Raw genomic sequence first — 27,807 nt, 5'->3', positions numbered from 1 at the left:
ATACGCCATGTAAGTACGTTTTGAAAGTTGTACCCCAAAAAATAATACGATATAACCTAACAAAGATATCATATTGTCCTCAAAATGTGGCAAATTCCTTGACTCGCCAACATACATACATATATATAATAATGAAATGATATATATCAATATATATATCAATATTGTTGCTATCATTTCTTCCGAACCGTCTCAGATATCGAATACAATCGACATTTGCAACGTAGCCGCACTCTTCCCACACCTCTCGCGCATCACGACGCATCTACTATTGGAGAAACACGATTATTCCGCCGAGATCCGAAAAGGATTTTTCTGCTTGCAGTTTCTCTGAGTTTTTTAACTTCTTCTTGTATATCGCTCGAAGCAAGGTAATACACGAAAGGATTTACGCATTCGGTAACCCGTTGGGCGCCGTGAGTTGTCAAGACAATCAAATCGTTCATGCCGCTCGGAAATTCGAATCCGTTGACCATAAAGTAAATCTTAGCGCCGTAGTCGGGTGAATAGCCGATAAGGAACATGGTAACGATGGTTGTCAACTGAATCAAGGACATCTTCTCTTTCCGTTTCGATGTTGCGGATTGCGTGATCCGTCCCGACTTCGTTGTTCGGTATATTAGCAATATGGCGATGGCAACGCAAAGGGCGAGGGTGAGAAGGAGTGGTATTGTTCCAATAGGAGCCATCACGATTAGCAGGGCAACACCGATCGGATCCATTTTGTTTTTGTACTTACACACAAAGCGGTTGCTCATTTACAAAATTTCAGTGCTAGTGAAGATGTGACAGGTTACTAGCGCGGAAGTGAGAATGTACGAAGCCATGACGAAAATACGACTATTTCTCAATATCGTGTTACTCCGAGCATCGGTCCGCTTTGTGAGTATGCGAAATCGAATTAAACTTAGCAGGAAAACAAGCTGTACCGTGACGACAGATGTGACAATATCTACTAATATCGGTATGAAACAGGCAGCGTGTTGCATTCTGAAGTCCCGCCAGTGCAGTTGACGGTAGACGTACATCGGGCTGTTCAACGCGGATAACGCATCCGACGTTGAAAGTCCGATCAATATCACAGTGAAGAATGTTGGTCTCATCCGCAGCAAAATTGCATTCATCATACAATTGGCAGCCAGTCCGAACATCGTAAGAAAGCCAAATATAGACCAAATAACTTCGCGATAGGTTGATGTTATACCTCGTAGGGAATCCGACTTTACGGCAGCGGTAGTATCCGTGGTATGGTTATGTATAAGCAGTGAGAATGAAACATTGGCCGAAGTAGCTGTATCCATGGCATTGATTTGCGATGCAGCCAAGGAAATTCAATGACGGTCGTAAAGCTATAATAAAGTCACCGTGACAATCGTTAGATGCGATCGTTAGGCTAGCGACGATATCTTTCGTATCAGGATTATTGCAGATGCGATTGTTGTGTAGGCCAACGATGATATGGTGCGCGCCAGGCAAAGCAGATGCGATCGTGCAGGCCAAATTTCTGAAGGATTGGACATTAATGATGGAGATCACAGTAATTCAGTTAGCCTGCCGCTATTTAGCTCCATGCTAACGCAGATGTCTTTCGAACTCTTCATCTTCGACTGTGATGTAAGTTAAACAATCGATTTGTGGAATCACGCACCGCATTAATTGTTGAGATAGGATGGATCGATTTTGTCTTAATTTTGAGTTGGGACCGCGTGGCATATGATCTTCCGGTGCGATTTTACATCGGAACCCATTGTTACCGCAGCATCACCATGCATTTTGTGTCGAATGTATTCGGTCCATTGATTGTTGTATGATCCAAACATATAGCTGGAGCGCGGCGAATGGTGCATGTGCAGTACCCATATATATAACACTGTGATGCGCTTGAAAATTATTTTTCAAAGGTCAAAGATGTTTTAACTGTTTTTGGATCAATTTTCTGAGCTGAACTAAAAACTGCAACCAGTTTTTTTCAATTAGGTCAAGTTTTTTCTTAATCCAATATTCCATTATGCTAGCTTTGGTCATTATTGTACACAAAGAAACTAATTTCTGTGGTAGCTGAATTGGTCATGCATGTTGTCAATTTTTGCAAGATGGTATTTGTATTTGAATTCAAGGTTTTTACAATGACATCCGTTTTAAATACTACTAAAATATAATAACACAGTTGAAATAAAGGCACTTACAACTAACCAAGAAATCATAATTTTGTTCATAGGCGCTCCACCTAACAAAAGAAGGTAGAAGTTAATATGTTACACTATAGATATGTAAACAATTAACATCACAAATGTGTTTTAAATGCGAAATCCTTGCCAACATCAATGTGCGAAGTGTGAAATGAAAATGAAGTGTTCAAAATAGCTTAATAAAGAAAGCGTTGTGCGGAACACCATGATATAATACACTGATACTGATACTGATATTCCGACAATGAATACAATAATAACATAAGATACAAATGATTTATACTGACAATAAATGTCACTTCAAAGATTCTCTTCCATGTTTGGAGTTATGTGGATCGCTCTTTAAGCACCAACGATAATCTGCAAACATGCTTACGTCCCTGTATCCTTGATCCCTCTCTTCCCTCTGGCGAAGGTATCGGTGGAAACTCTATCCTCGTTTTTCGCTGTAATCCCTACAGTTGGCTGGAAAGTAATTCTAATGAGAACTCAGAAAGTGCATTTTCACAGACATCAGGGCTTCTATCCTTTTCAGGAAAGTTTAAAATTACTACTAGAAAAGCTGTCCATGATATTTTTATACTGCACCCATGTGTTCGGTGAAACCTTCGTATTTGATCAGTTCACAGATCTGTGGCCTATCAACGTCTCCTCTGATCGTGGCTTCACTTCAGAGATACCGGGGAAATTTTATTTTTAAGAACTTGAAGGTTGAGCCAACTTTATCAAGTGCATCCAGCTATCGTTTTTTTGTGAGACCAAGTTTAATGTGGAGAGGTGTCAAAAGAATATATTGTGGATCAATTAGGTAAGCAGATTTGGCATCTTAAATACCAGATGTGAAAATTGTTCGTTGTGGCCAGCTAATTTGTGTGTAGTGGTGATCATGATCAGCCCTCGAGTTCCACAGACACAAAAATGGATGTTTAGTGTAAACCAGTGGTTCTCAACCTTGCCTCCAGCGCCCCCCCAATAGGCGCTGGCGATTTTGAAGGGGGCGGAAACGCTCAGGGGGCGGTATGGGGGGTGCTGGAGAAAAATGGCTTCACAGTAGATGATGTGGTGGTAGGACATATCCCTAATGAGTATTCAGAACAAATTAACACCGAAAACTTCGAAATATAGGTTTAATTGTCTATGGGCGCCTAAATGACTGGCACCGAATGTTCTTGTCTTGGCAATCTGAACCCCAGAAGACGAATTCCATCTGGCAGGGAAAAATTACATGCCAGTGAAGAAATATTAATTGGAAATCGTTTACGTCTTTTAGTTTAGTACGATTTGGGCGACTGGGATATCTAAAGCTAGATATTCCTGTTGGGCGATATCCCTGTTGTGCGATTCTATATTTTTTGATATAGCAGACGGGAGGTCACGAAATAACATCATGCAACGAAGTCATACCAACGGGTTCGCCCGCCCGAATATGTTTAATTATTAGTTACGGGCCCTACAGTTTCCAAGACACCTCACAATGTTCGCTCTACGTTTTGACGAGTCTGCGCACACTCAACAACTCACTGCGCAGACCCTTGGACAACAGTGCGTAACGACTAAAAAAAGTCATAACTTCGGATTTGTTGTGCGCAACGTAGATTTTCTGTGCGCAGAGACCGTGTCAGCACTGCGCACGTACGCAGCTTAGAGGGAACATTGCACCTCACTCAGCTCTAACGGTAAATCTGGTAACGTGAGCAGAGAGGACACGAAATTGATTGTAATATATATGCAATTCCCGATCTTACTGACCGATTTTATCACGAATTATCGAAAGTTTTCGCGCTTCGCACTGGCTCGCTAAACAGTACAGCTGATTTCGTGTGGCTAAAGCGAACAACGTGATGGGGGGGCGATCGGTTTATCACCCTATGGAAGCCCAAGACCCAAGTTTTTTTCGGGGGGCCTGTCGAAGTGCCGTTTCGTTCCTGCCAACGGGTATACGCCCGAAGATGTATAATTATTATTGAGGGGTCCTACCTTTTCAATCACACATCACTCAGCTCTACCGGTAAATCTGTTTACGTGAGTAGAGAGAGGATAAAAATTGATATCAATATACATGCAATTCCCGATCATATTGACCAATTCAATCATTAATTATTGAAATTTTTCGCGCTTCGCGCGTCTAGGCGAGAATAGCTGGCTCAGTAAACGGACACCCAATGTAGATGACTAGTATCAGCAAATAACGGATAGCCGAAGGAGGGTCTGGGGGCGAAGCCCCCCGGAAGTCTGGCTTATCACCCGATGGGGGGCCCAAGACCAACGTTTTTTTTGGGGATGGGGGCTGACGGAGTGCTGTTACGGCCCTGGTAACGAATTAATTGTACCTACGAGCACGCCCGAATATGTTTAATTATTAATTACGTGCCCTTTATTTACCCATGCAACTGCTCACTCAGCGCTACTGGTAAATCTGATTACGTGGGCTGAGAGTATAAAAAGTTTATAGCGACTTATATATGTAAAATTTTCTATAATGCATGAATAAATAGGTGGTAATTCATTCATGCATTATAGAAAATTTTGGTACCTTAGGGCGACCAGGCCGCACAAACTTTGCCTACCATCGAAATCCGCTATGGCGTTCTTGGGGGCGAAGCCCTCAGAAGTTTGGTTTGTCACGCTATGGTTGAGCAAGGCAATCGTTTTTAGGGGGGGTTGACGAAGTGCTGTTACGGCTCTCCCTCTTAGTCATTGTCTTTATTACATTCCATACAATATGAGGTTGGGGGGCGCTGGAGCACGATAATTTTTGAAAGGGGGCGCTGGAGGAAAAAAGGTTAAGAACCACTGGTGTAAACGGTCTGTAACCCTGTGAAGAAGTGTCGAAATCATTCTTAAGTCACCAGATATTTTCCATTTGTGTTGGCTATACGGAAGAGGTTTCAAAAAGAATTTCATGTCTTCATAGCATTCAGAGAGCTTCGCGTAATGTCGAATTGTCCAACAGCAACAGAAGGAATGTCATTATGTAGTAATACTGCGTTCAAACTCTCAAGAGCTGAGTCCAAAAACAATCGCCGTTCTGCCGATCAGTAGATTATGCCCAAAGCTGATATTAATCCTGAAACATCTTTACGGTATAGGCCTACTATAGGGAATGGACTTCGATCGTCATAATTGAAATATTTTCAAAACTTGTCATCAAAAGTTTATTGCTAAAGCATTTTTATGACGTCACAAATCTTAATGGCATAACGCTGAAAGCTACAGTTTTCGAAAATTCAAATGCAATTTGCCAAAAAACTAAACTTGATTGAAGAAAACGGATAACAGTTTAGGATTCAGCATCAAAAAGTACACTAAGAACCGTAAATACTTTAGTAATCTCAAAATTAACGCAGCACAGTGTAATTAGTTAGAGAACAAACCTTTCGGATCAGCTTTTATAATCCCACTATGAATTGTTGTTATATCATTAAACCACTACACCGGGGAGTACCAACCTCTACGGCCTAAGGGCCACGTGAAATTTAAGAACCATTGTTTGGGCCACACGAATGTTGAATACCGTTATTTATTTACATATATTTATATATAGGTCTAGATCTGTATTCGACTCTTCGTACCGACTAGTATCCATCGAAAAAAATGTGCATCGAAGATTGGCAGCTTTAAATTAAATTTCCTGTGATAGTGCTGCTTTCGAGAATATCCTGATGTCGGTGTCGTTCCGATTCAGGACATTGTTTATCAGCGTTGCAGAGGGTCTTGCTTTTTTCGTTCTCCTTTCATCTTCAAATGTTATGGACTTCACGACGTCATCATTAGGTTTCCGAATTATGTGTGCAAGAAATTTAGATTGTTGGTGATCAATGAATGATGAGAGGTCGTCAGTGCGACAGATGAAGAAGCTGATTACTAATTTTGAAGGTGTGATCTGTTCCCTTTCGAGCGTAGCGTCCAAGTACTATTTTCGCAAAAATTTAGTCGTCCGATAGCAGTGAACGTGATTAAGTAGAGGTTAAAACAAGACTTATCTTACTATACGCATCAAAACCGATGACAATTACGTCATGAAAACGCCTAGCTACGCCAAGCGCGAAGATTTTTCAAAGGTTTAATGAATGAATTTGATCAATTATATTGTTTCTTGCATATATTGCATGTCGCCTCCGTAAATATATCGGAATTATTGCCGTGACATCGCCCATACCGAAATCGTTATCAGCAACGAAGATATGGGGTCTGTGGTGTGGAACACGTGCGACAAATATGTCACAAAATTACTAACCGAATCACTTTAGTGACAATAGCAGTGGTAAATGCGGGGCTGTGTGGATTGGGAGTCGTATAGTTGTGGAGTCGGAGTTTGTTAAAATGCTCTAACTCCGACTGCAACTGTTCTATATCCGACTCCAACTATACTTTAAAAAAGAACCAAATGTTCTAAAATGTTCCTACAACTGCTGTTGCAGTTACAAAAGTCATCACACCTTCACAGACTGAATTTATTTCTGCGTGCGCATTTCTGTTAATTCGGAATGAGGTTTACTCACTTGACAATAATTTTAACCAAATTATGACTAGATTTACAGGAATGCTGGAGTTGGAGTTAGAGTTAGTGATACAACGGACCGACTCCTCCGCTCTGGCTTAACGGATGGAATTATTATTACCATCATCATCCTCATCGTCAGCACCATTTTTACCACAAAGGCAGTTCAAGAGAACAGATTGAAGTAGAAGCTGTTGTGGGAGAAATTGCCTCTGACGTACATCTCGCTGCCTCTGCTCCCGCGCCGCGGCTTCGATTATACCGTCTAAATGAGTTCGATGGAAGAGGTTTCGAGCTTCTGAAACGATTTCGGGCATATCAGGATATTGTCTTACTTAAGGCGTAGACTAGCGGGTCTCGGAGCGGGGAACTCATTCGGATCATGGCACCAAGTTTGGTGTACCAATTCTCACCACACACCTCCCCTGGAGGCTGGAGGGCGATTCCTGTGCAATCGCATATCCCAGGGCTTTGGACGTTTCTATTCCAAGGGTTCTTAACCAGGGCCAGTAGACCCCATCGAGGTACGAAGCACCACATCAGGGTGTACGAGATGCATTATGCAATTTGGCCATTATGCTGTGGAATAATTTCTCGGCCAATTTATTCAGCTGGATAATAGTCTTCGCGCTACGTGCGATTTTATGTGAATGAGCTCTCTAATTTTAATATAGGTACCTTCAGAAATTGTATTGAAATGGACAGGGGCTATTGGCTTATTGGGAACACAAGGGGTACGATCGCTAAAAAGGTCAAGAAGCAATGCTATTACTATGGCTCAATAATGAATATATTTAAGTTATTATTGATATGTTCCAATAATAATCGAAGATAAAATCGAATGCTGATTTAATTTGACTTTGGCAATGACAGTAACAATATAGCCGATACTTATCACGACTATATCAAAACCAGACATAGGCTAAACCGCTCAAATGCTCTGATATCAGATCAATCTTCAGTAGATTTGAAAATATTCTGCATAAAATTGTGAAACGTCAAAGGTCCACTGCAATATTATAACCCGACAATTTTACGACGACATGCTGCATCTTCTCGCATGATGTCTATAACTCATTAATTAAAAAATTTTGCTCGGCACAAAAACAATTTTATTCAAATATTTGAAAATGTGATTTATTCCGTGTCAAGCGTGCATAGTACAATACTAAATTACATGTCCACGATGTTTGTGGAATGCCTGTCTGCCAGGTCCCGTCAAATAAGGCATAATTGAAAATTATACATCGAATATCCCAGTTATTGATGCTGCGGCCCGCGGAGTCATCAAAACCTAGGAAATTGGCCCGCGAGCACATTTGAGTTGAGACCTCTGCTTTAAGCCATTCACGCTTTTTCAAAAACACTTTGATCATTACAAAAACAAATTGGTATATGCTTGCCAGACGCCTCCGATTCAACTAGACTTGTGTAATACACAAAACCCATAATATCAAAGAAATCGAAACACACGCTACACCGAAATCTGTAAAATATGTTTGCATTGTTATTCGTATGTAATATTGATAGAAAATTATCCATTTGAATCTTCCAAAATAATTGTCATCACAAAATTCAAAGCATGCAAAGATTTTGATTGATATGAATTTCGATTTGTGTCTTTTGATACCAGCAAACGTTTTAGAAATATTTTTGATATGTAAAACCAAAGCCGTATGTCTGATTAATAGTTGATTGGAAACTTGTTCAACCATTACAGAAGAGTATAATACCATTTCCAGTCAACCTTTCACAAAAGCGATCGGAACTATGTCACTGAAAGTCGTTTCCATCACAAAAACAATTTGTACGACGTTTTCTAAATGTGTCCTATAGTTAGGTGTACTAGAATTATTTGCAAAACACACTCCGATAAAAAAAAATCGAAAAGATATCCTACACCTAAATCTGGTAAAACCGTTTTGTACTTTTTGTTCATTAGTAGTCTCCATTTGAATTTTTCCTTTCGTCAAAGTAAATGTAATCATATTAAGTAAAGAACTTACCTGGATGTGTTTGAATTCTAGACATAGCTTTGATTTACCCGACGCAAGACCCAAGAACAACTCTAGTTTTCAACCGAGCACACATATCCAAAATATCGCGCACTCCACTATTCCCAAATCGCAAACAAACACCCGATACAAAATATTACTTGTTGTGTTGTTGTATTATCTCACACGATACAAATGATGTTTATGTGTAACATGCTATTGATTTGAATCACACCAACCTGGAAGAGGATTTACTCGCTCTTTACATAATGGATATTGACCAACATCACGTCATCGGTTTGGATCGTTTTTCTAGACACAAATTATAATTAGCGTAGCAGAAGTGCTGAGTCATCCACGGTTGCTCTCACAACTAAACAACTAGTAGATGGAACTGTATTAAAATGTTCAACGAATCGTGCAATGGATATGTTTTGTGAATCGAATTGTTGTTTAGCGTTAAGTCTCCACGTTGAAGCATACAGTAAAACAGCACAATCGCAATTCAATTAAAACCACGAATTGATTATCCTTTTGTCACAAACTTTCACATACAGAAAAATAAATTCTCTTTTCCCAATGTCAAAACATACTTGTAACCAATCACTTTCATCAAACACACAACCCAATAATATTATTTACTTACTACAACATTGAAATTCCGATTTAGTTGAACATGTAGTTAAGAAATATTTTTATTAATCTATATCAAAATCACCGACTTCCGTTTACGGCGTTAGTGTGTGAGTCGTAACTGAGGACCTGTATTAAAATGGACTCGACATGACTGAATGCACGGAGGTAGAAATCTATCGCATCGATTTACATATGGTCTCCGTTACTATTTCAAAAAACAAACCATCTCTTTTGCATTGGTCGAGACCGAACGAGTCAGTTAGACGTATTCACGGTAATGATTTCGTCATATGCGAATGGTAGGGTTACTGTCACGACAAATCAAATCAACATACAACAACCTTCTTACAGTCGTAACAACATTTTCATTCTCCCCCATCGCAATAGTATACTCACGACAGGTAGGCCTATATTGTGCAACTCGACAACTACGATATTATACCCCATTAACAAGTTATACAGCAGTAGCCAAAACCCCAATCGCACGAATTTGTTTTTTATGATACAATAAACATACGAAATCGAGATGGACCCCGTACGCCTGCTAGATTTTTTACATCAAACAACGATAGCATTTTCATCGATTGGTTGAATAAGCATCATTCGCTGACTACATACATGTAACGCATTTCGCTCTTAATGTTGTGTGATTGCGGGTCAAGCTCACAGCAGAGGCTCACTTAATATTTACAAACGGGAAGCTGAATATTTCGAACAAATTTTTGTTACAAAGCAATGTAAAATTTTTGAAATTGTCAAGGTGCATGCTCGTTTAGTGTTGATTTTTATGCTGCCGGCGTCACGGATAGAGTGGCCGTCAGTTGATATGCAATAAGTTTCAACCAAAGATGTTATAATGGCGTGAAAATTGTAATCTATGAAAAAAGTTTACCGTGCAGAACCTAACAAGGTTCGTTTGTGAACGTGAACCTCTAAGTTCCTGACGTTCACACACAGAACGCGAACGTGACCCTCACGTTCACCCCATCCCTGGTAAAATCTCACAGCTAAGCTCCATAAAATCGCATACATGTCATGAGGAAATGCAGTCAAAGTAATTGTGATATGATTATACATGAATTGAAGGATTAATGCAGTTAATCCATGTTCATAGTTCAATTCGAAATCGGACGATGTTACTCAATCTGATACCTCAACCTTAAAGTAATATGTAGGCCGACGTCAGAAGCGAATAATCCTCGACTTTTCCAGTTATACCCAATAGGATTTCTCATACGCGTATAATCGGTGTCTTCACAGCCTAAAAGAGGGCCGTGCTAAGAGTAGGCAGCTACGGAATCAAAGTAAAGAATGTCGGCCTGCTATAAATAATGACCATTCTAGTTTAGAAACACCATGAATATAGCACACATCAACAACCAATAGGTATTCTTACGCTTGCTTGCATGACTTTCGAAAGAAAAAACATTGCATATCAAATTCTGTCATACCGAAAACAATTTAACGATATAATGGCCTTGTATCATCTTTATGCCCACGGCATATTCACCTGACGTGGTAGTACCAGTTCTCTTTTATGAGACTATGAAAAATACTAACAACTACTCATCATTACTCCCGAGCTACAGTTTAAAATTGCTAGAATTTCATGATCATTTTTACTTCCGCAAAGTGGCGATGTCCCACGCAATACACTTCCATTTAAAGACCGAAACAATCCGTTCAATTCTTCGCAAAATTCACACAACTGTATAATATATTTTGCCTGCAGTTGACGGTATCAGACCTGCGAAATAGACCAATATGTCAAAGCGAAACCTGTTTCCAAATCACCCAATAGCCCGAGCCTTACGTGCAAAAGTTCAAGTCGCTTCGCTCGAACCAGATCGTCTCGTCGATGATAAATCTGACTACGGTCTGGATGTCGATCGGTCAGAATCGACGAAAGGAACGCATGCACGATACGAAGTAATCCGTGAGTCTCATATGGGTTTCGGTGTGGAAAGACCGCTTCATACGGGTTGCGGTACCCGGAATCTGATCCATGTCCTGGTTCTCACCGTCGTCAATTACCGCAGTTTTATCTGGCTGGTATGCTAAATCATATTCGTCGATGTAGACGTAAATTTTTAGTGATCATGATTACACTTTTCTAATTCCTGCTGCAACACTGCGGGTGCATACCCGTATAAAATGCATTAACGTATGCTCATATAGTTCAATCGTTGCGATGACTAATAATTGCTTCTTCTGCGTAATTAGAATATCGTATATTGCAATCCACATAAGAAGTGTAATTCTGACAATGTAAAACTGGTATTTACCATTGTCCAATGTCCATATTGAGGTGATGGCGGAATTATGTTCCTGATTTGTATTTTACTCTGAACGTACGGGTTAGCCTATAGTTCCAAGATTAATCAGCATAGACGTGATCATGGTGTACGTTATGTCGGAATGTTTTCCAATTCTAGTGACACAATTAAGATAACGTGTCCAGGTTGTAATATGGTGCCATGTCACCAAAGAATGTACTTAGGCGCTTCAACCGCATTTAATTTCTAAGCTAGCGGCTTACTATGCAAGTCTTTATATGAACATTACTTTCGAAGAAGAAAGCTTGTGTAACAATAGCCTATAACATATAAGCTATTACTGATTGTTAATTCTGTTAATGCATAATTTTCACGTACCACGAACCCACCTTGGGACTGTAGAATCGCCGACGTAATCAGTAGCGTCAGAAAAAGTATTTTACCCAACAGAGTTCCTCACCATGAATAGCTACAGGGATTTATTGTGTTGATATATATATAACCTGTTCTGATAGAACACGGATCACACTAAAGTTTTCCACCCTGCAGCGAAAAATACTTTCTGTGTCAAAATAATTATTTATCGAATACACGTTTGGGATGTCTCTACCAATGCAAGGTGTTATCGTGTAGCGATCTGCCTCGAAAATACTGCCTCACTTCGAACCGAACCGAATTAATGCAACACCGATTTTGGATACTAAATGCTTTCTCTCTAAATCACGTAAAAATAAGTTGCGTGCACTTACCCGCTCAAATGAGTAGAGTTTATTTACTGAATCGATAACATATACGGTATAATGTCAGTTAATATAACGGTATTATTGCCGTTACATCGCTCGAACCGACGTCGTTATCAGCGACGAATCGGATTGAATTGGATTGTGGAACACGCGCGACAAATATGTCACCCGACATCTATGCGAGTCGATAACAAAATTACTAACATAATCATTATAGGGCAAGGTTTTGCAACTTCTGCAGCTTGCAATCTATTTCTAGTATGGTTCTCTCTTTCATTTGTTACATGGTGGTTTAGTTGCATCTCAATGTCATCTATATGCAGAGGTGGTCAGTAACGAAGTACTTCTACTTTTTGGAAGTACTCAAGTAGTTGTCCTCTACTTATGGTACTTACTCAAGTAGATCTGATTTTCTCTACTTCTACTTCTACTTCGTAATATTTTGTGATCTACTTACTTGCTTTTCGCTATTTTCAGTTTGACAAGTAGAAGTAGTTTAATCCCCCAATACGAAAGATAGCTTGAGGAATTTTGGGGCTGTTTCCACGTAGTACCAACATTTAATTTTCATAAAAGTCAAGTAACGCCCAAAAAATCTGTTGCGCTTCGCGCATAGTAGTGATGTAGTGACAAATATGTTTTCATGAACGTATCAGTGAATGTAATTTAGGTACCGGAATACTCCGTTCCTCTCACACCGCATCGTCGCCCATATCAAATATTTCATCACAGTAAATATGGCCGACCATAACGTTTGAAACTAAGGTTTCACAATCTAGCAATTACCTATAATATTGTAATCTCGCAGCCCCTTACGTGTCTTGCTAATCTGGAAAATCCAGCTTTTTTAACGTTACACCGGTTTTAGCAGATCTCCTTTGATGTTTTATGGACAAAATACATGAAATATATTTTCCGCTTTTTAGAAGGAGTATTTGTATTTCAGTTTCAATTGCGAGAATACATGTTAAAGCATAAAAGCAAGTGTAGTAATGCCTTCATTTCCCGAAAATAAAGCTACACTAATTATAACTTTTACGATCCACAATATTTGTTATTGACGTATACTAATCACGCAAAGTGATGAAACCGTATCCGATACAACTTCTACGTATTTCTCTTCGCCTAAACTTGGGGCCTTATAATATGGGGTTGGGCGCTATGCCATGATATTCTCTAAAAATGGGGTCTTCTAGTAAACAAAGAATTAGTATCGCATTTTCATATCAATACTATAATTTGCATCCCATGATGCGAAACAATGCTTATTCTGTAGAAAATTGATACCTTGCAGGGATGCATCAATACAAATCAAGCTCTGCACCTGCCACATACCTCAATTCGCAGCTTTTGACAGTCCATGCTACCGAATTAAGACTGTTTTCAAAACTAATTACTTACTTGAGTAGATTTAAAGTCAGTCAATTCTACTTCTACTTCAAGTAGTTTTAGGAGGCTTACTGAAGAAGTATTTCTACTCGTACTTGAGTAGATTTTTCCGTAACTACTTCTACTTCTACTTGAGTAGCTTTCTTGACTACTTTGACCACCTTTGTCTGTATGACGCAATGTCTCGCAAGTTGGAAGTTCAACAACCCCAGCCAAGCACGACATTATCTGCACTATATGTAAATTGATCGCTTGATTGATTCATCGTCGTTTGAATTTGAGGTCCTTTCCATTTGACTGACGCCAGGGCGAGACCGCCGAAAATTACATTTTCACTGGGTCATCTTTCATTGTTATTGATTTTGTTCAAGTCGCCAACACTGAGTTTTGCCGCAATGCTTTGAGCGAAGTCTGCAGACTTAGAGGGTCTGGGGTATCGTATTTGACTTGTTTTATGGACTATCGCTTTGCTGTTTGACTTTTTGTGGAAATATATTTCCGCATTGCGTTATTTTTTGCTGCGTACCGGAAAAATGTCATTTTCGTCGGTCTGGCCCGGCCGTTCTTGAAATGGAGGAGTACCGAATTAAACAGCTCTGCAGGAGCTGACAGCAAAATGCTGCCATGCAGTTTTCAAACCTACAGAACATAAAAGTGTGTGCATGATCGATCAAATAACAACGAAAGAAACGAAACAACCATGCAAATCTTAAAATGTTGGGTTTTCCGACGGAATCTTTCTAGTATCTCACACCCTAATAATTCTAAAAAATCATAATTGCAACTTTTTACTGCAGCTGTTGTTAAAATCAAGTGAAACTGTGTCACGATTTTAGTGCAACAAAACCTTGCCGTTTTAATCACATTAGGGACAACGTCAGTGTTAGATACAGGTATGTGTGGAGCCGGAGTCGTAGTAGTCGTGTAATCGGAATTTGTTTAAATGCTCTAACACCGACTCCAATTACTTTAAAATCGAACCAAATGTTTTCAATTGTTGCAGTTACAGAGTCATCAAGTTTTTCATGTAAAGTGACCTTTACAGACCAAATTTATTTCTGCGTGCACATTCTTGTTAATTCGAAAATGAGGTTGATTCACTTGGCACAAATTTAACCCTAATATGCAATAAAGAGTAATATTCCGAGCAGATTTACAGGAATGCTTGAATAGACAGACTCCTCAGCTCTGGCTTAAAAGATGGATAGACCACCAGTACCAGCAGTATCCTCACGACCCATGCAGTTGAAGAGAACAGACTGCATTAGAAGCTGCTGTTGCTGACGCTGTTGCCTCTGGCGTCGATCTCGCTCCCTCTGCTCCCTCGCTGCGTCTTGGATTATGCCATCTAAATGAGTTCATTAGCAATCGTTTCGAACTTCTGAAACGAATTCGGACGGATCGGAGTATTGTCTTACTCATGGCGGAAACCAGCGGAGCTCGGAGCGGGGAGCTCATCCGGATCATGGCACCTAGTGTGGTGTACCAATAATCTCCGCAAATCTCCCCAGGCTGGAGAGTGATTCCGCTGCAATCGCAAATCTCTGAGCTGTTTAAAAAATTTGTTAAGAAAATAATTGATCTTGGCACTACCTCCGCTCTCTACGTACACTCTTTAGGCATACAGAACACAAACTTATACTTCATGACGACACATCATCATGTGTAGAGACTATAGAGACATGGTAGTGAGGTTGTATTGCATAGTTTGGAGACTTTTGGAAATGGCTGCATGGTGGTTCACAAAATACGTGACTAACTGATTATTATCATTGCAGATGTCAGATAAAAGTCAAGCAGCACAATCTGATTGGTATAGCGATGTAAAAACGGATACCATCAATGATCCCGAGAATTATGTAATAGCACTGTGTAGCAAAAATAAATCTTTCTGTCTGGGAAATAATTGTCGTATGACGTTTTCTTGTGCAGAAAAACATGACAAATCTCAGTTATGCTGGCATAATGTCCGGTACGTGTTACTAAGACTACTTTAAATCTATATTATATTGTATTTTCATGTCTAATAGACCAAAAATAGATTTGTCCCCAATCAAATTTCAGATTTGGCTTAAACATAGTGATATCTGAGCAAATATCAATTTTTTCAAATAAAATACATAATTATTTTTCAAGTTATCGCATGATAAGAACAAGCTTTTTCTGCTCGCTCAATCGATAAATGTAAGGGACTTATAAGAAAATTTGAGATTCTGTTTAAATGAGCTATTTTATCATTGAAAAGTTCTTTTTGTTTTGTTTCGTTGTATATGTTGAACTATTCTATCGTCCAAGGGACATTTATGATTTTTGGTGTACGGCCTCAGCATCAGTGGCGGCTCGTGCTATAGGGCAACTGGGGCATTGCCCCACCTAAAATTCTGTTCAATAACAATTTAACCATTTATAGACGCACAGCAATCAATATATACCGAGATCACAGCGAAACCCGCGTTCTTCTTGTGCTTTCGCTTGCAAACGCCCATACATAGCGAAGTCTCTGCGAAAATCGAATTCTCTTCTGTGTTTTCGCTTTGTGAATGCCTAGCCGGGGCTTGCCCCGGTAGCGCTCATAACAAGCTTTCACTATCTATTCTCTCAAAGCCGCGCACAATAAAGAAACGGTGATTTACTCTCTCCTATTCGTAAAATGGCCGAGCAACCGGGGCAAATATGCCTACTCGCCCCTAAGGTGTGATGTAATAATCGCATCTATATCTGAACTCGGTTACCGTAATATGCGTTGAGTCGACCTTTGCTGGTATAGGTCGATTTTGACGGTGTTTCGCACCATGATAATTCTTGAAACTTGGTATGATATGTCGTGAAGGTAGTATTTAACACTGCTCCAAGTTTCAGGCTTGCTACTTAAAGATAATGGTAGTAATTCCGTTTCCGAAGTTCAGTGTGTGCTGATCTATCATGTACGTACATAGTACAGCAAACGGATTTTACTCAAAAGCCGGTATTGGTCTCCATTGATTTTGACGATGTTCTATACCGAGATCGGTCATGACATTTGGCACGGTAAGTGTTAGTATCGACCGATGTAACAAGTTTTAAGTTTGTCACTGAACTATGTGGGTGGTAATTTCGTTTCCAAAGTCGAGTAAGAGCTGACTCTTCATTTATCGCCAACAAATTTACGCAAAAGCCGTTATTGGTCTCTATTGATTTTAACGATGTTCCATACCTAGATCTGTCATGAGCTTTCACACGGTATGTCTTGATTTTAGTATCGAACGCGGTGCCAAGTCTTAAAGTTGACACTCAATGATTGAGGCAGTTATTTCGTTTTCGAGGTCGAGTATGGTAGAGATGCGCGCTGATCTGATACTTAGCCTACCTACGTCATTGCGGATCTCACGCAAAAGCCGGTGTCGCTCTGTGCTAATCTATAGTCTGTGTTCCATAACGAGATCGGTGATGATATTTCCAATGGTATATCTCGATGATCGCATGAAACAGCTAACCAAGATTCTCGGTTTGCATTCAAGTATTCGCATAATTTTATGTTCGCCAATGTCCATTTCACTGTGAAATTGTGGCCTTCAAACCATTTGCTTACAATCCCCTGTCAATTGCGATAGCTATTTCATTTTCGATGTCGGCTAACAGCTGATCATTCGATCAGCCTATTCCTCGATCTATTTTACTCAAAGTTCGGTGTTCGTCTGTTTGCATTGATTTTGACAGTGTACCATACCGGAATGGGTTATGAGATTGCGTATGCTACTTCTCGATGATTTCTTGTAACAGTATACTAAGTTACGGCTTTTATTCATGTATTTATATATTAATATATTTTCCAACGGCGATTTCGCAGCAGACTTATAGGCAGTAAGCCGTGTTGTGTCACAGTCTCCAGTTTCAAGGCCAAAATGTCCTACGTTGTTCCGAGACCGAAGTTCCGAGGCTGCTGTCCTTAGTTCTTCAAAGACCATTCAAATTGATGTTCTGGATTCAATATGACAGGCCCAATCTATGAGATAACAATTGCGTATGTGTCCGAACTCGTTGACCTTTCCAGTTAGGCTTACGCAATCTCTCGAGTTCTAGTCATTGGAATTAGTCAGATCAAGTCAAGTGCGAACATGAATCGTATTGAATCTTTATTCCGTACGTAGTTTACGCAGTTGCCTTTAGAGCGAAAATGAGAGGTCTATTGATCCAATCGTACGCCGGGTGCCTCCGCTTTGGTTGCCTATTATCACCTGGTCGTAACCAGAGATGGCCACAGTCCGGTTCAGGAGCAGGAGCAGGATTTCAATGTTTTTTTACCTGGCCGGACTGGATCCGGATTTCGAATTTGGGGTGACGGTCGGATTTTAGGGTCTATCGATTTGCGTAATCTATAACTCTACCATGAAATCAAAACGCATGCTACTAAGGATGACCTGATACTTGATTCGTGGCATAGGGACGATTCTTGTAAAATAATCCTTTGATTAAAAATAAATGAATAAAACATTTGTTACCACACTTCAAGTCACGGCTCACCGGCAAACCTCTCGCGGCACCTACGTTAAAATCACTGTTGTCGGGAAATTCATGTGACCATCATAAAGTTACTTTTTTACGTTGGAAAACGCCATTGTGACGTCATATTGATAAAAGTCGCTCGCAGCCCTTGCCCCACCACCCGATATTGTCACGAGCCGCCACTGCTCAGCATGTAGCACTGTAACTCTAATCACCCAGGAATAACGATATTTCAGGAGTCTTCCTTTCATTTCTGTCAACTTCAAAATTTTTGTGCTGCTATTGCAAAAGTGTTTGCGACCCTGTAACCCCAATATTGGTTATCCAGAATTCTAAATGAGCTTTTGTGAACAACACGCCATAAAATTAGCGACGCTTACAGTTCCAGAGCAGTGAATTGGGAACCGTAATCGTGCTGGTGTTATGCCTCCGTACATATATGTATATATTGCATGTATTTATTTTCTAGTGCAGGGGCGGCCAACATTTTCGGCCAATGGGCCACATTAGATTTACGAACCATTGCGCGGGCCACAGGAATGCTGAGGACCTTTTTTAGTCGTCCGATAGGAGCGAACCGGATTAGGTAACGGTTAAAACATACGGCATCAAAATCAGCTACAATTATGTCATCAAAAGTCAGTGCGTATTCATTTCCTAACCGCGCGAAGCGCTAAAATTTTTCAAAGTTAATGAACGAATTCGGTCAACAATAATGTCACTTTCATATAGTGCGGGTCACCTCTGTATACCTCTCGGCTCATTTGGCAAGGACAGAATTACTCGGCTTTTGGACATATCAATATCGAAGATCGCGGCGAAGATGCGTCAATCATTTTGTACAAAGGTTACATTTGTTGACGATCTTTCTGCGAGCGCACATGCAAAGTCGGATGTTGGACGACACGTTCTCTCATAATTGCGAACACAGTCAGAGTCAATTCTATAAATTTTGCGAATTTTCAATTTTCAGGAAGGGGTCCCAATACCAAAAGCATGTTCGAGTGACTATAAATTGTTCCAAGTGCTAAGAAAAATATTAAGTCAAATATATCTGCCACGAAATATTCTACTTTATCGTCATATACAAAGATCTACTAAAATTGTGGCTGGGCCCTGTCTATGACAATGCGTCGGAACTGATAATTTGGTCATCAACGTCCGAAATTTCGTGGTCAGGCTAATCAAATTTTTGGTTGGCCTTGCAAGCTCACAATAAATTACCCTGGTAATTATTTATTTTATAATATAACTAATTTCGAGAATATCCTTGCGGGCCACTCAAAACCTTCTCGCGGGCCACATTCGGCCCGCAGGCCAAGGGTTGGCCGCCCCTGTTCTAGTGCGTCTGTTCCCCACCAGAAACCGCTAAATGCCCCACCAGTTGGGAATCCCTGCTATAGGCTATTGCATTTCGACAACCAATATTTGCTGCATTATACGCTTTCAGCATTGTAACTTGCACTAATCGATTTAACCTTGGCGTTTACACTATTTGATTGATTAGTTCAATTACAACTATAGACTTGGCATGATAGCGTAGTGGTCCGTTACACGGCTGCTACACCAATTGTTTGCAAGTTCGAGATCGAGTCCGACCGAGTTAAACTTTGGAGAGCTTATTTAAATGGTTAAGGCAGGGGTGGGCAAACTTTTGAGCTCGCGGGCCGCATTCAACATCTGAATACATTCGCGGGCCGCACTATATAAATTTGGGATTATAAACCAAAACGCAATATTAGTATTTGATTATATAGTGAGGACATGGAGATGATATATATGCTTATTTAAAACAATCCAAACCTTGCTTTGATGATATCGTACACGCGTCAGAAACAGTGACGAGATTTCATAGGCTGGTCGACCTCAATAACCAATTTATCAAAACTATAGGGATGAAAGTTGTTTGTCCCGATTCTTAGAACAGTATCGAAATTTAAATCTGTCAGCAGCGATCTGTTTATAGATTTACTAATTTAATTTTTGGTTCAGTGCCAGGACACACAATGCTGACAGCATCATAACCATATTAGCTTGGAACACGCTTCTACTATGTGTAGATAAAATATAAATACCCTAATTCTACGCATACAGAGAACGAATGTATTTAAGACACGCGCGAATCGCTTTTTATAAGCACGTCACTTAAATAATTAAAACTGGAGTGGCCAATCTGAAATCACACTAGTGATCCGAATCATGTCAATATCGTTTAGGATTTCTGTGATGTTTAGCAGATGAAACCTTTCAAACTGCGTGGGCCAAGAGATCGGGTTGTCAAGTCAAAAAATATTATAGGAAATATGGTAGTATGATGGTAAACGATTTCGCGTCCCCCTTGTAGTCATATCACAAAACGAAACCAGGATGCTAGCAAACCTAACAGATAGTTTAATGGCATGGAAGGTTATGACTGTGGATAAGAGATTTTTATACATAAGATTCAGACTGAATCAAGAGCAATAATTATGAACGGGATGTAAATCGCGCGGAGCGCGAAATTTTTTTTTAATTGAGCTCAGCTATGCGCCCCCCCCCTTCAGATGCTTTCACACCCCCAAGGGGGGCGTGCGCCCCAGTTTGAGAACCACTGCCTTGAAATTATCATGGTGAAATATACTAAGAAAAAGTTTATTCAAGTCACTGCAATAATTCGATTTTTAGTACGCATTTTATCAATATTTTTAATAAGTATCTTTAGACTCTCGCGGGCCGCACAGAACGGTGTTGAGGGCCGCATGCGGCCCGCGGGCCGTAGTTTGCCCACCCCTGGTTTAGGGTTTATCTAGGTTCCTCCTCGCCATTGGCTGTGTCGAGGTGGGCCGTGCTAAAAGCCGACAGCTCAGGAATAATGTTGAGAGATATCGGCCCGGCGTAAAATGATCAAGGCAGTCGAAAAAACAACAACGACAACCTTGTAAACTTTGCACTTCATGTGCACTTTATGCCGATATCGGCGTTTGGCAAGAGGGCAACTATAGACAGTGAGTGACGACGCAATATTGATCCAGGCCGTTATAATGTGGCACATAAATAAGTTCGGCAGTTGCTCTCGTGAGAGATTTATTTACAAGGAAGAATTTTTATTAAAAATACTACTTATGATGGGAATGTAACGGATACTATCATTGGCTGGAGCTCGAAACTGAACGGTGAACAAAATGACTCGGACGCGGACTCGAGTCTCAACATGTATGACCCGGACTAGATCCTCTGCACACCGATGTGGATTCTGTACTTGGCTCGGTGGTGAATTGAAAATTACTCGCATTGATTCGAGTTAAAACCAGAAAAGTAGGATTGACTTGTGACACGGGACATTGTGACTTGGTTACAACCCACGGTGTACAACTACAACTGAGTATACTTTACAAAATCATCTATAGCTCAGGGCCTAAGTGGGTCCGAATAACGATGCAAAGTAACGTAATTATTATAAAAACCTCATGAAGGATGTGTGTATATTGTATTTGATGAGGAATATAAGTAGGCTATTCCCACGCGAGGATATCATGCAGAGATCCAAAGAATTACGAATGGAATTCGACTGAAAGCCAAGACTTGATAACTACTTGGTCAGTATTTTTCCGCGTTCCAACTGCCACTACATACCTGCATTTAGCATCCTGCTGAAAAAATTGAATGAGAGAGGCAAAGTCTCCTTGGAAGCCAGGTACACTTCTTCGAAGTTGATTTGCGGCTGCGGCCACGTTGATTGGAAGGCTAGGCGATGAGTGCCTGCGACGGCGAAACCCTGTCAGCGGGCCGTAGTATTCGAGAGGTTGCAGTTTATCTATACGAGGGTTCAGAATTCATGCTGCATAATTGCGTTTGTTTTACACGAGAATAGTTACCCGAAGGGCGTCCCCTGAAATTGCCGTACTTTCGCATGCATATCAGCGCCGGAACGAAAAGTTCTGAATTGCGATTCATGTATCTGCGTATAGATGCAAGCTACAAATTTGCGAACAAGGTAAAATCTAACAAATTGGTAAGCTCCATGTTACCGATATGAGGAAATACAGACTAAGGAATTGTGATATGATAATGCCAGAATTACAGGACTGATGCTGTTTAATCGATATTCATAATTCAGTTCGAAATCGAACGACATTATTAAATCTGATACAGTAACGTAATATCTATGTCGGTAGCGAATTATCTTCGACTTTCTCAGGAACAAACAATAGCTTTTCTTACGTATGCTTGTACGGTTTCCGAAATTCGCACATTACATTTCGCATTCTTTCATACCGAAAATAGTGTAACGATATTGATGGAGTCGTGTTTACCTGACAGGGTCCAGTGCCATTTTAGCAGACAATGAAAAAGGACAGCACAAGTTCCCATCATTCTCGAGCAACAGAAAAAAATCGATATAACTTTGTAATAATTCGCTGTTAAAAATTTCCCAAAGTGACTGTGACGCAATACTTCAGCACTTTAATTAAGACCGGAGCAATCCGCACAACCATTCGCAAAATTTACACACCTGTACAATATGTTCTGCCAGCAGTTGACGGTGTCCGACCTGCGAAATAGACCCACATGTCACGGTGAAACCGGTTTCTGAATCACCCATCAGCTCCGTCTCTTACGTGCAAAAGTTCAGGTCGCTTCGCTCGTACCAGTTCGTGTCGTCGATGGTAAATTTGACTATGGTCTGGATGTCGATCGATCGGAATCGGCGAAACGAACGCATGCACGATACGAAGAAATCCTTGAGACTCACAAGGGTTTCGGTGTGGAAAGACCTCTTCATACGTGTTGTTTTAACCGGAGTCGCAACCACGTCCCGGTTTTCATCGCCGTCTACAACTACAGCGCTTTTTTCAGGATGGCATGCTAAATTTAGGAATGTATTTGAGTGATCACAATTACACTTAGAAACTATTGCGGCAACACTGCCGGTGCATAAATGTATAATATGAATTGGCCCATAGCCCATAGGATATTCGCTGCGATTATCAATTGATATTTCCGGGAAATTATAATATTGCAAATTGCACTCAACATGGAAGAAGTGTAATTCCGACGACATAAACCTCGCGATTTGCATTGTGCTCTATTGCGCGGTCTAGCCGACAATTCCTTGAGGAATAGGAGTAGACATGATGACGTTATACCGAATGCCGGAATATTCATGTTCATGTTCAGTTGTTCACGGTAGTGTAGGGTTACCATATTTCTGTAATCCAAATTCCGGACACTCTTTAGCGCCCACTACTGGATTTAAAAATGAGTCGTGACGTCACAGTCGCAAAGCTTTACTAATAGACCAGAGGTGGTTACGATCCGGTTCCGAGTATGTGGCTGTGTGTTGTGTAACCGGGACCGAAACGACTTCCCCTTCCCGCTCAATAAACAATGATTTTGAGCCCACCATAGGGTAATCGATGCCACTTTAGGGGGATGGGGTTGCTGTATGATTCTATATGCATCTGGTCGTTAAATATTTTTGAATGAATTCTGTCAATAATACTGGTTGTTCCATATATTACTATATAGTTACTACTCTCCGCCCACATGATCAGAGTTAGCGGTAGAGCTGGTGCAGGATGATGAATTCGAAAATACCGGGAGCGTAATTGTACACCGTTAAGTCATGTTCAAGTCCCACCGAAAAGATTGTTTATCAGCCTTATGCCGGTGCGCACCACGGAGCTTTATAAACACACCACATCCAGTGGTTTCCAACCTTTTATGGTCGCGACTCCATCTCCAATTTGAAAATGTTCCGTGGCCCAGATCAAAATTTGACGAGCTGATTACTAAAAGAAGTCAGCACCTTTGCCCAGACTTACTCGCGGGCTATTTTGGAAGCTGATTACGTTCAACATGTTCGCAAACCTCAGAATAAAGGCAAATGACCCCCACGTTTGGAACCACTATCTTTGAATAAAGAATGTAAACGGCCTGAACGATATCTAGGAATATACTGTTCTCGTATATTTGCGATTAGACTTATTCCAGTAAATGAAGGTTGCTTTTATTTATATTTTATTGCAGTTTTGGCGAGGGTGGTAGTCCCCATAATAAACTTAATAAATGTGATAGTAAATCGCGCGTAGCGCGAAGAAAAATGTCATGCATCAGCATAAATACTCCCCAAAATAATGTTTTTATGTTGATTTACGAAAAAATTATGAGGCTACGTCAAAATTCCGGACATTTGGCATATTTTAGGAATCCTTCCCGGACGCTGCTTTGAACAGTGAAATTCCGGACATGTCCGGGAAATTCCGGACGTACGGCAACCCTACGGTAGTGGCACGCTATGGAAGTAGTATTCATCGTTGAAATATCATGCCATGTCGCCAAAGACAAAATTTTGGCGTTTCATCCCCATCTAACTTTTAAGCTAAGCTTTCTCAGCAAGCCTTTATAGTTATGTCATCATAATTATCAATCGTGAGTTTTAAGTGGTGCCTGTCGCCGTTTCCGGCCTTGAAGCCTTTATTGTTGAACATCATTTTGGGAAAAATAGGTCTGTGCATCAATAGCATGTTATAAATAGGCTATGATCGCTTGCTGATTCAGCTAATCCACACATTTTCACATTGCACGAACCTACCTTGGGATTGTAGAATCCCCGACGTAAACAGTAGCGCAATAAAAAGTATTTTACCCATCAGTATATTCCTCTTAATGAATACCTACACTGACTTACTGGTGTCGATATATACGACCTATTCTGAAATAAAACGGATCTGGCGGAAATTTCTACCCTGCAGCGATAAATGTATTCAGTTTCAAAATAATTATTTATCGAAGACCGGTTGGGGACGTCTCTGCCATAGGTGTTGTCGTATAGCGATATGCCTTGAAAATACTGTATCATTTCGTTTGTCCCCGAATTAATGCAACACCGCATTTAGATACAAAATGCTTTCTCGCTAATTTAACTACAGGCCCAAATAATTGGCGTGCACTGACCCACTCAAGTGAGTAGAGTTCATTTACTGAATCAATAACATATACGTTATAATGCGAGTTAATATACATCGCCCGAACCGACATCGTTATCAGTGGTGTGGGGTCTGTGGTGTGGGAATTGCAACACGCGATATGAGGCTACGTATTTAAGTCGGGTAGATTGCGGTTTGTATCACGATCACCGAAGCGTGCCCAAGTCCGTATACTTCGTATGGTGTGAGTTCAATAGACCGATGTTGGTGATCTAATGAAACACACAGCTAGCTTTTTAGCACGCGCAGTACGCATGGGCCCAAGATTGAACCTACGACGAGAAGGATACTCATATGACTGTGGTTCTTAACCTGCGTTCCTTGTAACACTATTCCCAGGAGGTCAAGACACACAACCAACTCATATATGCAGGCGAATTGGGACGGCTGCGGTGATACGTCGTGTGCAGTGGCGTAGGGAGTGGATATTGGGGTTTGCAATCAAAAACCCTTCCTTCTGAAATGCCAATCTTATCTCCAATTCTTATAAACTCATTTGCGATCAAGCAATCGGTATCACGCTGTTGCGTTTCGGCCGAACAATACGGTGACACTTTCCAAGGTGAAGCCTCGTATTTTGTAACTGGTATCTGAAAGGCAACAGCAGAAGTCACACTGGTTTGCAAGAAATATCCATTATAGTGTTTTCGTTTTATGAGGAAATTATATTTTAATGGTTTTGTTCTTTTAACACAATGTTGTTGATGCACAGGTCATTTTGCACACCAGTAAACTATTGCAATGTATTAGGAGTGTAGTTGTATAGTGTTATATATTTTTATGACACAGTGAAAATTTGAGGTTCCGCGAAGGCTTGTAAATTACTGTACCTGCCCGCAAATTCGTAAAGATTAAGAACCACTCTTGTACCATTATTATGATATCGAATACGATCGACATTTGCAACGCAGCCGCACCCTTCCCACACCTCACGTGCATCATGACGCACATACTATTGGAGAAACACGATTATTTCGCCGAAATCCGAAAGGGCTGTTTCTGCTTACAGTTTCCCTAAATTTTTTATCTTCTTTTTGTATATCGCGCGATGCAATGTAATACACGAACGGGTTAACACATTCGGTAATGAGTAGGGCGCCGTGAGTTGTCAGGACAATCAAATCGTTCATGCCGCTCGGAATGTCGAATCCGTTGACGACAAAGTAAGTCTTAGCGCCGTAGTCGGCTGAACAACTGATAAGGAACATGGCAACGATGGTTGCTAACCGAATCAAGACCTTCTTCTATTTCCGTTTCGATGTTGCGGGTTGCGTGATCCGTCCCGACTTAGTTGTTCGGTATATTGGCAATGTAACGATAGCAACGCAAAGGGCTAGGGTTAGAACCGGGGTGGGCAAACTACGGCCCGCGGGCCGCATGCGGCCCGCAACACTGTTCTGTGCTGCCCGCGAGAGTCAAAAGAAACTTTTTTAAATATTGATAAAATGCGACTAAAATCGAATTAATGCGGGGACTTGATTAAACTTTTTCTTAGTATATTTCGCCATGATAATTCTAAGACAGTGGTTCTTAAACTGAATGGCGCGCCCCCCTTGGGGGCGTGAAAGCATCCGAAGAGGGACGCAAAGATGAGCTAAATTGAAAAAAAATTTCGCGCTCGGCGCGATTTACATCCAATCATAAGTGTTGCTCTGTATTTGGTCTGAATTTCATATTTCAAAATATCTCATCCACAGTCGTAACCTTTCATGCCGTTAAACTATCCGTTAGGTCTGCTAGCATCATGGCTGCGTTTTGTGATGTTGCGATAAGGAGGCGCGAAATCTTTCACCATCATAAGGGGGGGGGGGGCGTGTCTTAAAAAAATTGAGAACTAGTGTTCTAAGGTAAATAATTCCTATTTTATTTTTTTATGTTGAATTTTTGGCGCGACAGCCCGATCTCAAGGCCCACGCAGTTTGAAAGTTTTCAACTGCTAAACATCACAGAAATCCTAAACGAGATTGACATAATTCGGATAACGAGTGTGATTTCAGATTGGCCACTCCAGTTTCAATTATTTCGGTGATGTGATAATAAAAACGATTCTCGCGTGTTTTAGGTGGATTCGTTTTCTGTATGCGTAGAACTGGGGTATCAATATGTTATATCTAATGCGTGTTTGAAGCTAATATGGTTATTTATGATGCTGTCAGCATTGTGTGTCATGGAACTGAACCAAAAATGGAATTAGTAAATCAATGAACAGATCGCTGCTCACAGATTTAAATTTCAATCCTGTTCTAAGAATCGGGACAACCGACTTTCATCTCTATAGTTTTGACAAATTGCTTATTGAGGTCGACCAGCCTATGAAATTTCGCCACTATGTTTCTGACGCGTGTACGATATCGTCAAAGCAATGTTTGTTTTGTTTTATATACGCACATATATTATCTCTATGTCCTCACTATTTATTCAAATACTAATATTGCGTTTGTTTAATGATCCCAATTTTATATAGTGCGGCCCGCGAATGGATTCAGATGTTGAATGCGGCCCGTGAGCTCAAAAGTTTGCCCACCCCTGGGTTAGAAGGAGTGGAAGTATTTTCCCAATAGGAGCCATCACGATTAGCAGAGCAACACCGATCGGGTCTATTTTAGTTTTGTATTTACACACAAAGCGG

General features: G+C 40.6%; 1 protein-coding gene across 1 annotated transcript; it reads right to left on the bottom strand.

Moving 5' to 3' along the window:
• Positions 1-14,747: 14,747 nt before the first annotated feature.
• LOC145452472 (uncharacterized) lies at positions 14,748-24,945 on the bottom strand. The gene is made up of 7 exons (XM_080330658.1): positions 24,785-24,945; positions 22,809-23,055; positions 22,703-22,741; positions 22,065-22,147; positions 21,823-22,003; positions 15,147-15,277; positions 14,748-15,076 (listed from the first exon to the last, which is right to left on the bottom strand). The coding sequence occupies exons 1-7, from the start codon at positions 24,840-24,842 to the stop codon at positions 14,922-14,924; spliced, it is 894 nt and encodes a 297-aa protein (XP_080186784.1). The 5' UTR covers positions 24,843-24,945; the 3' UTR covers positions 14,748-14,921.
• Positions 24,946-27,807: the final 2,862 nt, after the last annotated feature.

Source organism: Botryllus schlosseri, chromosome 12, assembly GCF_051294905.1.
Source record: "Botryllus schlosseri isolate E-star chromosome 12, Bs_hap1, whole genome shotgun sequence".
NCBI classification, from domain to species: Eukaryota; Metazoa; Chordata; class Ascidiacea; order Stolidobranchia; family Styelidae; genus Botryllus; species Botryllus schlosseri.
Note: the sequence above shows the minus strand (reverse complement) of the source record. Positions and strands in the feature narration are given on the sequence as shown.